Consider the following 17532-nt stretch of genomic DNA (forward strand, 5'->3'; position numbering starts at 1 on the left):
ATCTGCACTGCGCGCCCCCTAGAAACAATGAACTGTGAGCTCTACTAGTGGGGCCTGCACTGTGCGCTCATTTATACAGCCAGGATAGGATCTGCACTGCGTGCCCCCTACAAACAATGAACTGTGAGCTCTACTACCGGGGCCTGCACTGCGCGCTCATTTATACAGCCGGGATAGGATCTGCACTGCGCCCCCCCTACAAACAATGAACTGTGAACTCTACTACCGGGGCCTGCACTGCGCGCTCATTTATACAGCCGGGAAAGGATCTGCACTGCACACCCCATTGAAACAATGAACTGTGAGTTCTACTGCCGGGGCCTGCACTGCGCGCTCATTTATAAAGCCGGGATAGGATCTGCACTGCGTGCCCCCTACAAACAATGAACTGTGAGCTCTACTACCAGGGTCTGAACTGTGCGCTCATTTATACAGCTGGGATAGGATCTGCACTGCGCGCCCCCTACAAACAATGAACTGTGAGCTCTACTACCGGGGCCTGCACTGCACGCTCATTTATACAGCCGGGATAGGATCTGCACTGCGCACCCCCTAGAAACAATGACATGTGAGCTCTACTACCAGGGCCTGCACTGCGCGCTCAATTATGCAGCCGGGATAGGATCTGCACTGCACGCCCCCTACAAACAATGAACTGTGAGCTCTACTAACAGGCCCTGCACTGCGCGCTCATTTATAGAGCCGGGATAGGATCTGCACTGCGCGCCCCCTAGAAACAATGACCTGTGAGCTCTACTAACAGGGCCTGCACTGCGCGCTCAATTATGCAGCCGGGATAGGATCTGCACTGCACGCCCCCTACAAACAATGAACTGTGAGCTCTACTAACAAGCCCTGCACTGCGCGCTCATTTATACAGCCGGGATAGGATCTGCACTGCGCGCCCCGTAGAAACAATGAACTGTGAGCTCTACTACCGGGGCCTGCACTGCACGCTCATTTATACAGCCAGGATAGGATCTGCACTGCGCGCCCCGTAGAAACAATGAACTGTGAGCTCTACTACCGGGGCCTGCAGTGCACGCTCATTTATACAGCCGGGATAGGATCTGCACTGCGCGCCCCCTAGAAACAATGACCTGTGAGCTCTACTACCGGGACCTGCACTGCACGCTCATTTATACAGCCGGGATAGGATCTGCACTGCGCGCCCCCTAGAAACAATGACCTGTGAGCTCTACTACCGGGGCCTGCACTGCACGCTCATTTATACAGCCAGGATAGGATCTGCACTGCACGCGCCATAGAAACAATGAACTGTGAGCTCTACTACCGGGGCCTGCACTGCACGCTCATTTATACAGCCAGGATAGGATCTGCACTGCGCGCCCCCTAGAAACAATGAACTGTGAGCTCTACTACCGGGCCTGCACTGCGCGCTCATTTATACAGCCAGGATAGGATCTGCACTGCGCGCCCCCTAGAAACAATGAACTGTGAGCTCTACTACCGGGCCTGCACTACGCGCTCATTTATATAGCTAAGATAGGATCTGCACTGCGCACCCCGTAGAAACAATGAACTGTGAGCTCTACTACCGGGGCCTGCACTGCACGCTCATTTATACAGCCGGGATAGGATCTGCACTGCGCGCCCCCTGGAAACAATGACCTGTGAGCTCTACTACTGGGGCCTGCACTGCACGCTCATTTATACAGCCGGGATAGGATCTGCACTGCACGTGCCATAGAAACAATGAACTGTGAGCTCTACTACCAGGGCCTGCACTGCGGGCTTATTTATGCAGCCGGGATAGGATCTGCACTGCGCGCCCCCTAGAAACAATGAACTGTGAGCTCTACTAGTGGGGCCTGCACTGTGCGCTCATTTATACAGCCAGGATAGGATCTGCACTGCGTGCCCCCTACAAACAATGAACTGTGAGCTCTACTACCGGGGCCTGCACTGCGCGCTCATTTATACGGCCGGGATAGGATCTGCACTGCGCGCCCCCTACAAACAATGAACTGTGAACTCTACTACCGGGGCCTGCACTGCGCGCTCATTTATACAGCTGGGAAAGGATCTGCACTGCACACCCCATTGAAACAATGAACTGTGAGTTCTACTGCCAGGGCCTGCACTGCGCGCTCATTTATAAAGCCGGGATAGGATCTGCACTGCGTGCCCCCTACAAACAATGAACTGTGAGCTCTACTACCAGGGTCTGAACTGTGCGCTCATTTATACAGCTGGGATAGGATCTGCACTGCGCGCCCCCTACAAACAATGAACTGTGAGCTCTACTACCGGGGCCTGCACTGCACGCTCATTTATACAGCCGGGATAGGATCTGCACTGCGCGCCCCCTAGAAACAATGACATGTGAGCTCTACTACCAGGGCCTGCACTGCGCGCTCAATTATGCAGCCGGGATAGGATCTGCACTGCACGCCCCCTACAAACAATGAACTGTGAGCTCTACTAACAGGCTCTGCACTGCGCGCTCATTTATACAGCCGGGATAGGATCTGCACTGCGCGCCCCCTAGAAACAATGACCTGTGAGCTCTACTACCAGGGCCTGCACTGCGCGCTCAATTATGCAGCCGGGATAGGATCTGCACTGCACGCCCCCTACAAACAATGAACTGTGAGCTCTACTAACAGGCCCAGCACTGCGCGCTCATTTATACAGCCGGGATAGGATCTGCACTGCGCGCCCCCTACAAACAATGAACTGTGAGCTCTACTAGTGGGGCCTGCACTGCACGCTCATTTATACAGCCAGGATAGGATCTGCACTGCGCGCCCCCTAGAAACAATGAACTGTGAGCTCTACTACCGGGCCTGCACTGCGCGCTCATTTATACAGCCAGGATAGGATCTGCACTGCGCGCCCCCTAGAAACAATGAACTGTGAGCTCTACTACCGGGCCTGCACTACGCGCTCATTTATACAGCTAAGATAGGATCTGCACTGCGCACCCCGTAGAAACAATGAACTGTGAGCTCTACTACCGGGGCCTGCACTGCACGCTCATTTATACAGCCGGGATAGGATCTGCACTGCGCGCCCCCTAGAAACAATGACCTGTGAGCTCTACTACCGGGGCCTGCACTGCACGCTCATTTATACAGCTGGGATAGGATCTGCACTGCACGTGCCATAGAAACAATGAACTGTGAGCTCTACTACCAGGGCCTGCACTGCGGGCTTATTTATGCAGCCGGGATAGGATCTGCACTGCGCGCCCCCTAGAAACAATGAACTGTGAGCTCTACTAGTGGGGCCTGCACTGTGCGCTCATTTATACAGCCAGGATAGGATCTGCACTGCGTGCCCCCTACAAACAATGAACTGTGAGCTCTACTACCGGGGCCTGCACTGCGCGCTCATTTATACAGCCGGGATAGGATCTGCACTGCGCGCCCCCTACAAACAATGAACTGTGAACTCTACTACCGGGGCCTGCACTGCGCGCTCATTTATACAGCCGGGAAAGGATCTGCACTGCACACCCCATTGAAACAATGAACTGTGAGTTCTACTGCCGGGGCCTGCACTGCCCGCTCATTTATAAAGCCGGGATAGGATCTGCACTGCGTGCCCCCTACAAACAATGAACTGTGAGCTCTACTACCAGGGTCTGAACTGTGCGCTCATTTATACAGCTGGGATAGGATCTGCACTGCGCGCCCCCTACAAACAATGAACTGTGAGCTCTACTACCGGGGCCTGCACTGCACGCTCATTAATACAGCCGGGATAGGATCTGCACTGCGCGCCCCCTAGAAACAATGACATGTGAGCTCTACTACCAGGGCCTGCACTGCGCGCTCAATTATGCAGCCGGGATAGGATCTGCACTGCACGCCCCCTACAAACAATGAACTGTGAGCTCTACTAACAGGCCCTGCACTGCGCGCTCATTTATACAGCCGGGATAGGATCTGCACTGCGTGCCCCCTAGAAACAATGACCTGTGAGCTCTACTACCAGGGCCTGCACTGCGCGCTCAATTATGCAGCCGGGATAGGATCTGCACTGCACGCCCCCTACAAACAATGAACTGTGAGCTCTACTAACAAGCCCTGCACTGTGCGCTCATTTATACAGCCGGGATAGGATCTGCACTGCGCGCCCCGTAGAAACAATGAACTGTGAGCTCTACTACCGGGGCCTGCACTGCACGCTCATTTATACAGCCAGGATAGGATCTGCAATGCGCGCCCCGTAGAAACAATGAACTGTGAGCTCTACTACCGGGGCCTGCAGTGCACGCTCATTTATACAGCCGGGATAGGATCTTCACTGCGCGCCCCCTAGAAACAATGACCTGTGAGCTCTACTACCGGGGCCTGCACTGCACGCTCATTTATACAGCCGGGATAGGATCTGCACTGCGCGCCCCCTAGAAACAATGACCTGTGAGCTCTACTACCGGGGCCTGCACTGCACGCGCCATAGAAACAATGAACTGTGAGCTCTACTACCGGGGCCTGCACTGCACGCTCATTTATACAGCCAGGATAGGATCTGCACTGCGCGCCCCCTAGAAACAATGAACTGTGAGCTCTACTACCGGGCCTGCACTGCGCGCTCATTTATACAGCCAGGATAGGATCTGCACTGCGCGCCCCCTAGAAACAATGAACTGTGAGCTCTACTACCGGGCCTGCACTACGCGCTCATTTATATAGCTAAGATAGGATCTGCACTGCGCACCCCGTAGAAACAATGAACTGTGAGCTCTACTACCGGGGCCTGCACTGCACGCTCATTTATACAGCCGGGATAGGATCTGCACTGCGCCCCCCCTAGAAACAATGACCTGTGAGCTCTACTACCGGGGCCTGCACTGCACGCTCATTTATACAGCCGGGATAGGATCTGCACTGCACGTGCCATAGAAACAATGAACTGTGAGCTCTACTACCAGGGCCTGCACTGCGGGCTTATTTATGCAGCCGGGATAGGATCTGCACTGCGCGCCCCCTAGAAACAATGAACTGTGAGCTCTACTAGTGGGGCCTGCACTGTGCGCTCATTTATACAGCCAGGATAGGATCTGCACTGCGTGCCCCCTACAAACAATGAACTGTGAGCTCTACTACCGGGGCCTGCACTGCGCGCTCATTTATACGGCCGGGATAGGATCTGCACTGCGCGCCCCCTACAAACAATGAACTGTGAACTCTACTACCGGGGCCTGCACTGCGCGCTCATTTATACAGCCGGGAAAGGATCTGCACTGCACACCCCATTGAAACAATGAACTGTGAGTTCTACTGCCGGGGCCTGCACTGCGCGCTCATTTATAAAGCCGGGATAGGATCTGCACTGCGTGCCCCCTACAAACAATGAACTGTGAGCTCTACTACCAGGGTCTGAACTGTGCGCTCTTTTATACAGCTGGGATAGGATCTGCACTGCGCGCCCCCTACAAACAATGAACTGTGAGCTCTACTACCGGGGCCTGCACTGCACGCTCATTTATACAGCCGGGATAGGATCTGCACTGCGCGCCCCCTAGAAACAATGACATGTGAGCTCTACTACCAGGGCCTGCACTGCGCGCTCAATTATGCAGCCGGGATAGGATCTGCACTGCACGCCCCCTACAAACAATGAACTGTGAGCTCTACTAACAGGCCCTGCACTGCGCGCTCATTTATACAGCCGGGATAGGATCTGCACTGCGCGCCCCCTAGAAACAATGACCTGTGATCTCTACTACCAGGGCCTGCACTGCGCGCTCAATTATGCAGCCGGGATAGGATCTGCACTGCACGCCCCCTACAAACAATGAACTGTGAGCTCTACTAACAGGCCCTGCACTGCGCGCTCATTTATACAGCCGGGATAGGATCTGCACTGCGCGCCCCCTACAAACAATGAACTGTGAGCTCTACTAGTGGGGCCTGCACTGTGCGCTCATTTATACAGCCGGGATAGGATCTGCACTGCGCACCCCCTACAAACAGTGAACTGTGAGCTCTACTATCGGGGCCTGCACTGTGTTCTCTTCTGCAAGCCAACATTCTGCACCCTCACCGGACCTGCACTGTTCACCCCGGTACTCTAAAAACACGTGCAGTGCCACCTCTACTAACGGGTCTGCACTGTGTACACCTACCTACAGAAAGCCACCGAGACCTGTGCACCCCTCTCCAAAGGAGCCTGCACCTTGTAACCCCCTACAAAGGCCCTGCTGGGCACCTCTTACACAGGTTACATACGGCCCATTGGTCCGTGTCTATGCCCACTGCATAGGTCTCATGCCTTCCAGTCCTGTCCCTTCTAGGTCACTCACCCGCATTCACCACCCGTGCCCTCCCCATGTGTCCTTAAGCCATGGTCTCCACCTGTCTCTGCCACATGTGCCCCAGACACGCGTCATGGGTGCTCACCTCACGCCTACTTATACCGAAGCAGCTCTGCTGCTGTAATGCGAGTTACGGACACTTCATACATGCAGGAGGACCCTGACCCACCGCCAAAAGCACTGCACACGGAGCAGACCCTAGATCTTGACTCTGGGTACCTGCGGCAAGGGCGTAGTGACGCACCTGCCTTACCAGCTTAAGCGGGGGCCACTGGAGAAAAAATAATTGTTTTATGGCCCCTCCTAACCCTGGATACGTGGCTGCAGTGTGGCAAGAGGAGCCACCAAGACAAAGCTGTGGTGTGAGGGATGAAGACTTCCTACGGAAGCCAAAAGGGGAGAGAAAAGAAAATGTATTTAAATGGCAAAGACAAAAAAGTGAGAGGGAATTGGAGGGGGAGAGTGTGAAAGAAGGAAGGAGAATAGAATGCAAATCAGGAGAGAAAGATGGAAAACAAAAAGGAAGCACCATGGGAAACAACACAAAAGAAGAAATATGAAAATAAGGAAGGAAATTAAAAGCAAGAAAGGCGCAAAGATGGAAGGAAAGAAATGCAATGAAGCATGGAAAGGACAGCAAGAAAAAAATGCAAGGAACAAATAACTAAAATAAGACTGCAACGAGGGAAAGAAATATGGAGAGGAAGAAAATAGATTGAAATAATGAAAAGGAGAAATGGGAGATGGAAGGAAGAAGAGAAACTAATGGAAGGAATACAAAAGAAAATCATGGAATGAAGGACAAGAGGATCATAGGAAGAAAGGAAGGAACAAGAAAATAAAAACAAAGAAGAATGGAAAGAAAACAGTAATATAAAAAAGGATAGAAAGAATGAGGGATGGAATCAAAAAAAGATGGACAGATGGAAAAAGACTAAAAGAAATGAAAGGAGAATGGAAAGAAGAAAAGAAAGCGGGAATGAAAGATGGATGAAAGAAGGACACAATGAAAAAAGAGAGAGTGAAAGAAGTGAACCCGGGTCAATGCAGTTTCTGGCCGGATTCCTTTAAGACCATGAGTTGTTATTGAGGAATCTTTGGGAGAGTTCCTTGGGTGGACAGTTCTCACTGGCCCTCCCCGGCGGCTGAGGGACCTCAGTGGCAGGATCTTACTCTCCTGGCTCCTCCCCTGACCTGCAGCCTATAGGTGGAGCCATCAAGGGGTCTGGTGACGTCACACACGGCTCAGGTGAAGGTCGCGCAGCTACTTCATGTCACCAGAACCCCGAGAAGGCAACTTACAAGAGATCTACATTCCCCAACACAGTTTCATCTGCTTTGTTGCACTTATTTCTCAGGGCCGGGGCTTATTCTTCTGCCTCAAGCACTTGCTGAGAGCAAAAGACACATACGGAAAGACGGAGGAAGAGAAAAACGAAAAAGCTTCACAATAGGAGAAAGCAGAAAGCTGCAAGAGTGAGCTGAAGGGGCAGGGAGTACATGTACATGGATTAAAGAGGCCCAAGATGGCTTCAAGATTACGCTGCCTCAGTATTCCGTGTTCGTACATTTAACTGCAGCAGCTGTGTGTTTAAGAGGAGGGCTTTGAGCACCGACACGCTTTTATTTACAAATTATGCACTGTTTGTTATGACACAAAAGGTGTGAATATGTTTATTGAAAGGAGTAAATACAATACTGACGTACACTATCTCTGTACTAAAACTAAAGTCGTTTCACGTCTCTGGTACTCATCACCAGGGAAGGTTTGTTTGGAAGGAATGTTTTGTGAAATTAGTGAGGGGTGACAGGGAGTGAGCAGGTACCTCATTACATGTTACATACTAGGCCCTCAGCAGGTACACAGTCCCCACCAGAGGTAAGTACTGTGAGCGAGGTGCATGCACCGCGTGCAGGAAGGGGAGGTGCTAGTCCACACGAACGCAGTGCCTGCACAGATTGATTACCGGAAGTGAGAGTGAACATTCATGCGTTGACTGGAAGGTGTGTGTGGCACACTGGGTGCAAGCAGGGCACAAGTCCTAAAACAAAAAGAAGCGGGGGACTAACCAAGGTAGGTGGTATGCAAGTGACAATATGGTGCGTGACATCACTGCGCATGACACCACGGCAAGTGACTTTGCATGTGGCATCACGGGGAGTGACCTCATTGGAAGTGACATCAGATACATGCGACTCCTACATCTTGTAACCCTCACTGTCCCAGGTAACGTATCTTGTACATTCATTTACACACTTACATCATTTACTGTGTATCTATAATGTGTACATTACGTAAAGCGCTGTGACACCCTGCATTTGGATGAGTAGTGCTATACAAGAAATAAAATTGTGGTATTTAAATTGTTACTTGAGTAAATGCTGGGACAGGCCATCACATCTGACATTCTCACGGTGCATGCATATCTCATATACAGGGACTGACTGAACTCTAAAGCAGCCTCTCTTAAGCACGTGTGAAGTGAGAACAAGCTGTGTGCCCTTGTTTCACTCCCTTGCATTTGCATCCAAGTGTGAGGCTGCAGACCACGCCCAAGCAGCCAGGAACATAGTGGAACAGAAGAAGGCCTGATGGCCCCTTAACTTTGGCCTTCATCTTTGGCTCAGCTGGTGTGAAGATAAAAAGCCTGGGAATGGAAAGCAGACAACATGCAGGCGCAGCTGAACGTGTCCCGCTGTCTGAAAATTACACCTGGACGAGTTCAGCATGTTTCAGTGCGGCTCAACTTCTTGACGGGGTGGACGTCTCCTACCCTGTAAAAACAGTAAGTGGACGCCATGTACCCGCGTGTACCCCAGACTTGTGCCCTGGGTGCAAGCATGTGTCGGTTGCAGGAAGTGGGTGTGAGCATGCATGGTTGCGTGCTTGTTGCAGGAAGTAAGGAATGCCAGGACGCCTCATGCTGTTTGCCTAACCAGGCAGCGGTTTGCATTACATGCACTGGCTGCAGAAATGAAACCTGAAATTAAATCTGAGCTGCAGTGAGTTGGGAGGACGAGGTACAGTACCTGCACTTTTATCCAGGAAGTAGGCAAGGAGGCAGCGCATCACTGCCTGGTGACAGATAACCAGCACGTTCTCCTGCCGCTCGAGCTCCATGATGACTGGCTCGAGGCGCTGCACCAGGTCCTCATAGGACTACACAGAGTGGAGAAGGGATGGACATAGGGTTATTACACATGATCCCCATCACACCTTGCCCTCTTATCCTGGGGTGGCCACTACTCACCTCACCCTTGGGGTACCGGTAGCGATACTTGTCCTGGTCGCGCAGTGCGAACTCCTCGGGGTGGTACTCCTGGATCTCCTCGTAGGTCAGCTCCTCGCACACCCCCTAGGAGGACAGAACAACAGGACCAAGATTTAAACCACAAGCGAGCCTGCCACAATGGCCTTCCTGGAGCCAGAGACCTCGGCGAGCCTTTGAGACCCTGGGTACCAGGGCTGAGAACTCTTTACCCTGGTCCTGAACCATCCAAGTCAAAAGAAGGAGGAGACGAGAGGAGTATCTCGGGGGGGCGTCCTCCTAGTTGCATAAATCTCAGGAGAAAACATTGAGTCTTGGTACTGCGTGCTAAACCTCCTGCACGGTGAGAAAAAGCGCAGGGCTTCTTTGTATGACCCTCACCCACCAGGGTTGCCCCTTGGCACACATCGTCACAGGGTTTCTCCAGTTCCGTTATGGAATGGGGCGTGCTACTACCGTCAAAAATACCTGCCTGGCAGGAGAGCCACGCTTTATTCCGTCCTCCGGATGGTATGGAGTTTATAACCAAACCGTGTGGAGGTCGGAATAAAGCCTGGCTCTCCGACCAGACAGGTATTTTCCAATGGCATTTAGACGCCCCTCTACTCGTATTCTATCACCATCTAGAGCACAGCACTGCCGCGTATTTATAGGTAGCAGCACGCCCTGTTCCATAACAGAAAGGGGAGAACATTATAATGAAGCATGCCACTAAGGGGCAACCTGGTGGGGGAGGGTTATAAAAAAGCCCTGTGGTTTTTCTCACCCTGCAGAAGGTTTAGCAGGCACTACCAAGACTGGCCCTTTTTTCTTGAGATAGCAGAAGCAGCCATGCACAGTGCCAGAAACCCAGCACTGAATGTGCATGTTGTATGTATGTAATTTAACACGCTGCACAAGGCCCACAACAAACACCATGAAATGAATGTTTTCAAGAGCGCTGTGTATTGACCGTAAGAGTCGACCTCAGCCAGAGCGGGCCAACAGTGCACCTCCCACAGACACAAACACACAGGGGGGTGGACTCCTGGAAGCTCAGCTGAGATGTTTACCAAAGGTTGCATTTATAATTCATCTTATTCAAATAACAGGATTACCATATTCCATTTGAGACCTAAGTCAGCTGCAAAATAGGAGTTGCGCATGATGGACTGATGTGTGCCGTGTGAACAGGACGTGAGACGGGGCAAACGTCTATAACACTGCTTGAAAAACCGTAAGTATCCTGTTGTCCCAGAGGACGTCAGCACAGCATCGCCTGGTTCGTGCAGGTGCAGCTCGCCTGTGATCGCCCAGAATGCGAGGGTGCACTGTCCCAACCCACCACATGTGACTGTCCCAACCCACCACATGTGACTGATCGTTGGGGTGCCTGCGGTGTTCCCCAACCACAGTCCCAGTACAAACAGGAGGTAGTCTACCATCACACAGCCAGGCCCAGATTTACAAACGCTACGCATCGGGTTTGTGTTACGTTTTTTGACCCAGCAATGCGCTGCCTTGTGTTACTTTGCATCAAGGTAGCGTTCCGTGCGTGGTGCGCTGGTATTCCTTTCCATCCAGACATGGGTTAGCCCCTAAATCCTATGGCTCCCTGAGGTTGGTGCAAGAAGGAGACATATTTTTATTTCCCCTCATTTTTCACTCTTTGCATGTGGGCTCCATTTCGCAGCGCATAGATGAAGAGAAACTTGCCTTGCAGCATAGTTGTGCAGGAAGGTACTCCCAGATACGGTCATTTGTTGAGAAGTGTGGGGCCAAAGGCAGCCGAGACTAACTGATATCTCCTATTCGGTCAATCTGCAAATCCCAACATGTACCTTACAGGGAGGGCGCCTCCGTTAGGGCGCAGGAGAGTCGCCCCCCCGTCCCCCGGCAGCGCCAACAGCTGCACAACTTTTTCTATAAAACGGTAATAAACTACGTTTATTATAATTTTATAGTAAACGGTGCGGGACCTTGGGGCTGTGATGGAGACAAGAGGGAGTGCACAGCACTCCCCCTCAGTGCGCATGTATGTTGGGCCAGCCAAACACACTCTCAAAGCCATCAACGCAGGCACTGTGTTGTTGAGTTGAAGAGAGCAGGCAGAGACTTTCAGTCTGCCACAGAGCGCCTTGGCTGGGCGCTCCATCCAATCCCAACGCTGCTTTCATGCTGCCAGCAGCATGAAAGCAGATATAGGATTGGACGCAGGGCAGGCTGGGAGCCTGTGCCTGAGTCCAGTGTAGTAGCGGATGGTTGCGGAAAAGCGAGGGACAAAAAAGGTACTTTGTTTTTTTTATTACATTTTGTTTCGTTACCCCTCCACTACAACACCCTCTCTGCCTGCCACGCGCTGCCCACCCCTTTTCCGTCCCGTGAGCCGCTCCTGGTACCTTAGAAAAAAAAGGTGCACTCCTGTTCTTCTCGGTTCTAGCAGAAACCCTGTGATCCGACATCAAAAGCTGACTAAACACTAGAGACTATTTCCCACTCACCAAGCCAGAGGGGATATAATTATTGAAAATGATGGTATAACCCAGATGTTTGATTGGCACCAGAGTCTGCCCATCTGTTGGTTGCCATGGCTCCATCAGTCACGTGGGATGTGGGCAGTGCAGAATCAGCACAGGCCTGCCCCTGCCCTGGCGCCTCAATGGAGGCCAGACCCAGCATGCCATCACATGGTCACATGGTGCGCTGACGAGCGTGCTGACCCACGTGCGATGCTCGAGCACATCAGGACATATTGATGCATGCCTTAGGGGACATGATGTATGGATTCAATTAACACAAACCAGTAACATCCGTGCTATTAGCAGGGACAAGGCTCTGCGATCAATAAAGTATTGAAACTACATTGACTCCAGAGCACAGAGACTTTGCAACCTCAGTGTGAACTGGAACAAGAGCGACCTTGGTGTCAGCAGGGCAGCTGAGGGCAGAGCAATCAACCACCAGCAGGTACTGGCGGTAGGTTTACCCCAAGGTGCACGCAGCGCATGAACAGCACCGAGGCCTTGGGCTCAAGAGTCTCCACAAGACGCATTCCTACTACAAACTGCAAAGAAGCTGGTAAAAGTCAGAGCATTTCCCCCATATTTAGAGAAAACTGAACAACGCAAGTCCCATGAATTAAGAGATACCAGACCACCATGGTGTAAGGACACCAAGAATGACTTAAAAGTCCTTGTCCAGTGGCCAGCCCTCCCAAGAAGTGTCCAAGTAGCTGTAGCTGGATCCGATCCATTGGAGAGCGGTCACAAGATCCGAACGCACCAGGAGGGCACCTCAGGAGGCCTCGTGCGTAGTCATCGGGATGTAACCTTATTCACTACTTTAGGAAACACAAACTCGTAGGGCTATGAATTAATTAAAGTGATTGGACGGTAGATGTGAACCCCCATGAAGCTGCGTTTGCTTGTACTAGGGGGGCTGAAATGCAAAGTTACAAGAAGTTTGTTGGTCTTTGCAGCTGCTAGCAGAAGGTGCCCATTGGCCGGGTGCTCGCCATCAAGGCTCTGGTTCCAGAAAATACGACAATTCTACTGAAGACGATATCAGAAGCTGTGCTGTCACATGCAAACACCAGAGCCCAGATCATCTTCACTTGCTAAAATTGACCAATTTGGCAAAAGTATCACAAGAAATTATTCAGCAAATATCTAAGATATTCTGGTCTAGGAATGCTGAATGGAGAGGGCAGCTTTGGAGCTGTACACAGACCACGTACGGCTTCAGGGGGTCTCCATTAATGATACACGGACAGCATCGGAGGACTTGTGATCACAAGATGTCCCAGAAACAGCCAAAGGGGGGTTTCTGCCTCAGACGACAAACTTGAGGTCTTTTTTAACGGAAGACCCCCATTTCAAGATGCCTAAAGTAACTGGTGGTGATTGGCCCCTTGGCTCTCTTCAGAAGGATGGAGGGCGGACACTGGTCCGCCACGAAGAACTGCTCTGGACTGAGCCTTTGTTTCCTCCTCCAGAACACTTCCCCTCTCTCAAAGGTCAGTTAACAAAGGCACCATTTTTCTGTCACTTGCTTTCTAAATCCGTATTTAATCTTAATGCAGAACTTTTAAGACAGTCTAATAAACCACATGGGGATAAGACCAACTGAAGCAGCCCCTCCCCTTCGTCCCATCCAAATCAGGGAGGCCCATGTGGCTTGTACATATCTTTACTATGGGGGAAAACTATCTTTTTAAAACACCCCCCACTTTCCCTAGCCGCAGGCGAAATCGGGGTCCTCCTGGCCTTCAGGGCAGTCAGGCAGGGCCCGATGGGCTGATCTGATAGGTCAGTGGCAGAACTATATTGGTTGCTGCCTGTGGGCTTGTTTAATGCTGTTCTGGGCCATTTTTTACTCTTGATATTCCTGATATTACTACAAGTATTGCCTGTAGGAATCTCAAACCCATGCAGCCTTCCATACCTTGCAAAACACATATAGAGTGTGTGTTTCACCATTTCAGAACTGTTCCAATTTGCAAACGTGGCCCACTTTTTTAGCTATCTGACTCACTAATGGGGAACACTTTTATTTTGGGCCTTGGCCTATTTTTTGCCCAAGTCTGACCCTAGGAGAAGTGAGTAGAAGATGCAATTTACTGACCCCGGAGCAGAGGACAAGTTTACCTCTATCAGCTGTCCTGCTTTAGAGCCCGAAGGTCCAAAGTGCAGAGCCTTCTCAGGGGCCTGTTACCCCTTCCACTGCTCACCCGCTGCACCCCAAGGCCCCTACCACACGGCAGAGGCGAGCCCCGAGTCTTTCGAAAGGCATACTAAACCATATGGATGAATCGCAAGCCCAACCACCTTGGAGAAAAATCAAATAAAACTGCCCTGCAGAAGAAAAGCAGCAGCAAAGGGAGTGCCTGTCACCACCATCACCAGGGCCTCCTGAAGGGAGAGACCCTACACACCACAGAAGTGTACAAGGGACTGGCGAGTTCTCACTATCGATGCAGCACAAAGAACGTCACACACCACCCTCATGGAAATCCTACTGGGAGAAACCAAAGTGAAGACTCTGGAGAAAACCACTACACACAGTCAGGGACCTCTTGAGGGGTTGGGGGCCCGGGGCCAAATGGATTTTGTAGACCCCTGTTCACCACAGCTTTGAATTTATGATACAATTTCAGCTTTATCTTGCCCTCTTTGTCAGGTCACTGACAGTGCACAGCCACACTGGTCCAAATGTGTTTACGTCTAATATTCAGGGACAGTGACGTGTGTTTTCAATATGGTAAGACACCAACAGCTCAGTAATACTACTGCAAATAATCTCTGTGACACCCTCTCATTCCTCATATGTGTGATTCTCTTTTGATCTAAAAGAAACTTTTTATGGAAGTTGCATGAACCAAACACATTTCTCTGCAAAATGTCTGTAACAGACTCCCACACATTAAAATTAAATGAAAGGGAGACAGTATTTAAAGCGATGTGATTAAGAATTACTTAAGGTCATCAGGGATAGACTCTCTGCAGAACAGAGTTGACTCTATGGGGGCCCCTAAACGGCTGGGGCCCGGGGCCAGAGCCCACTTTTCCCAAGCCTTACAACGTCCCTGCACAAAGAACGTCTTGAAGAAAGAAAGACAGAAATGCACTCTGCTTTTACAAGGAGGTGGCACTAGGGTTCAGGTAGTCCATACAGGACCACACGACAACAAGAAGAGTATCTCTTTACCGCATGCCTTTATCCCTCGGTGCCAAGGAAGTCGCTGATACCCTGTGAGGGTGTGGAGGACGTGGCCACCTCACCAGCTCAAGGACTAGTGAAACCCAGTGTGAGTGAGTGTGTGGTAAGTGATCACTGTATCGTCATGCACTGGCACCACAGTGTGCAGTGTGTACACCGGAGGTGGAGCATGAGTGGTGGATAGGAGAAAGTAGGCTACAGAGCTCCTCGATACTGAATATAGTGCCTGTATACAAGTCCTGATGCACTTTGCTCGGCTGGTCACAACGAACGTTTCAGTGGTTGCAGTTTCTACAGGAGAGCTTCCAGGGCACAGGTTTCTTCTGTGGTCCTTGACTCACAGGTTGTGCACTGAACTCTTTATCCTTCCACTGACAGTGATCTCAAAGCAGACTCAGGGCATAGGGTTGGAATAATATGACACAAGGCGTCCGGGTGGACCTGAAGAAGGCCCCAAAACCGAAAGACTTATTTGCAAGAGGCCGAAACATGCTGATCTTCAGATAAGGACGAGGCAGGCATTTAATAAGATCCCCAGTCACTAATTGTTTGAACCTTGTATTAGTGGGATAATCAAAGTATTTTCCCTCCTATTCTCCCCCTATTTTAATTCCCCCTAGAAACATTTTTCATATAAGTACAACCATCAGGTGACCAATCACAACACCTTTTGCTGGCAGTGTCCAGTTTCAACATAGTTGGATTCACAAAAGTGCTCAGAAAAGAGTTCATAGTGACCCTGCCTGTAACAAACCGTTACAGGTAAGGAGTGGTCCCGAGGATAAAGCATGCCACCTAATGTGAGTGAGGGATCAGAGTCCATCTCATAAACCATCTTGAGTGACAATGTCCCCATTTGTTAGTTAACTTCAGAAGGAACTACAATCCCACTTTAAAACTAACTTTTTTTTCCATGCCTGTATGAAAGCAAGCTTTGGCAAAGCCAATAGGTCTCGCCTTTTGGAGCTATTGGCTTTCACAATCGTCTTTAGCCATCCTATGCAGACCCTGATGCTCTGCAGCATGGCTAATGTTTTAAAAAAACAACTATTGATGCCACCAGCCGCGTCATTTTGCCAGACCATGCGCCATGCAGGTGTGTGCCTACAAAGCAATGCAGTAGCTTTTCTTAGTTTATTTTTTTAGTTACTGATTCGTGTTGGATGGACCGCAGTGAAATGGGGTAACGGAAGTACACAAGGGACACAATGGGAAACACATGCACTCACCTGGAGTGCTTCAAGAAAAAGGAAAAAAAATCCTGAAAAATGAGCACTTGTGGAAGAATAGAAGGACCCAAATGGGGGTGGTACACAGGCTATGCTCCACGGGAGGGACAAATACAAACTGGAGGGACTAAAACAAATAAAGCCAGTGAATAGAAAGCATGCAACAGTGAGTGACAAACTTAAAGTCAATGATAAGCAGGGAGGTGGAATGCATTCCTAGATCAGTGCTTGACCTTATGGTCACAGGTTCAAATTTCACGTGGCCCACTCAGCAACTCAATCTATCAAGGTCAAAAAATGAGTACCAGTGAATTGAGTAAATATAAACATCTGTTATTCATTGGCAAGATCCCCTGAAGAGTGAACATGTGCTTCACAAACTCAAGTTATGTTAGGGGTTCCCCAGCGAGACTTTGCAATCCCACAAACTTCACCTGCCTACGGGGTCCTGGGTGAAATCTCTCAATAAAGGGCGGTGTGGCATGCAGAGGATTACAGTGAACGTATATATTCACCACACTTGACAGTGGTTGGGTTTTAATGCTTTGTTGGCTGGGTCAGTCAAGAAATGAGGGAAAGCAGCACAACAGGTGGGTCTGAAAGTTCCCTGCTCGAGCGAGGCGCTGAAACTCTGGGCCTGATTTAGGGTTTGGTGGATGGCGTTACTCTGTCACAAACGTGACGGATATCCCGTCCGCCGTATTATGATCCCATTATATCCTACGGGAATCTAACACGCAGACGGGATATCCGTCACGGTTGTGACAGAGTAACTCGTCTGTCTCTGCTCTAAATCAGGCTCTATGTGTTTGGGCGTTTTCGGCAGCCAGCTTCAAAGCTGCCGTTTTCAAGGATGGTTAAGCTTAACTCACCGCATCAATCTCGTTCAGCGCCTTCCACTGCTCGTAGGGTACTCCAAGCGCCTCCGCCGTCTGGATGGTGCGCCTCATATGACTGGTCCACACCTTGAGGTCTGGGATCTTCTGGGAGCTGATGAAGGCTCCGAGCGCGTTGGCAAACTGCGGGGAAGGAACACTGGTCAGAGCAG

General features: G+C 50.7%; 1 protein-coding gene across 4 annotated transcripts in view; it reads right to left on the reverse strand.

The window, feature by feature from the left end:
* Positions 1 to 17532, reverse strand: part of PFKFB1 (6-phosphofructo-2-kinase/fructose-2,6-biphosphatase 1) — a 116507-nt gene that overhangs the window by 29036 nt on the left and 69939 nt on the right. For all 4 annotated transcript variants that reach the window (XM_069209367.1, XM_069209366.1, XM_069209368.1 and 1 more), the window contains 3 exons: positions 17357 to 17503; positions 9541 to 9645; positions 9320 to 9449 (listed from right to left, as the gene is read on the reverse strand). In XM_069209367.1, coding sequence (XP_069065468.1) covers positions 9320 to 9449; positions 9541 to 9645; positions 17357 to 17503 — 382 coding nt within the window. The remainder of the gene's footprint in view (positions 1 to 9319; positions 9450 to 9540; positions 9646 to 17356; positions 17504 to 17532) is intronic.

This window comes from Pleurodeles waltl, chromosome 10 (assembly GCF_031143425.1).
Source record: "Pleurodeles waltl isolate 20211129_DDA chromosome 10, aPleWal1.hap1.20221129, whole genome shotgun sequence".
Lineage (NCBI taxonomy): Eukaryota > Metazoa > Chordata > Amphibia > Caudata > Salamandridae > Pleurodeles > Pleurodeles waltl.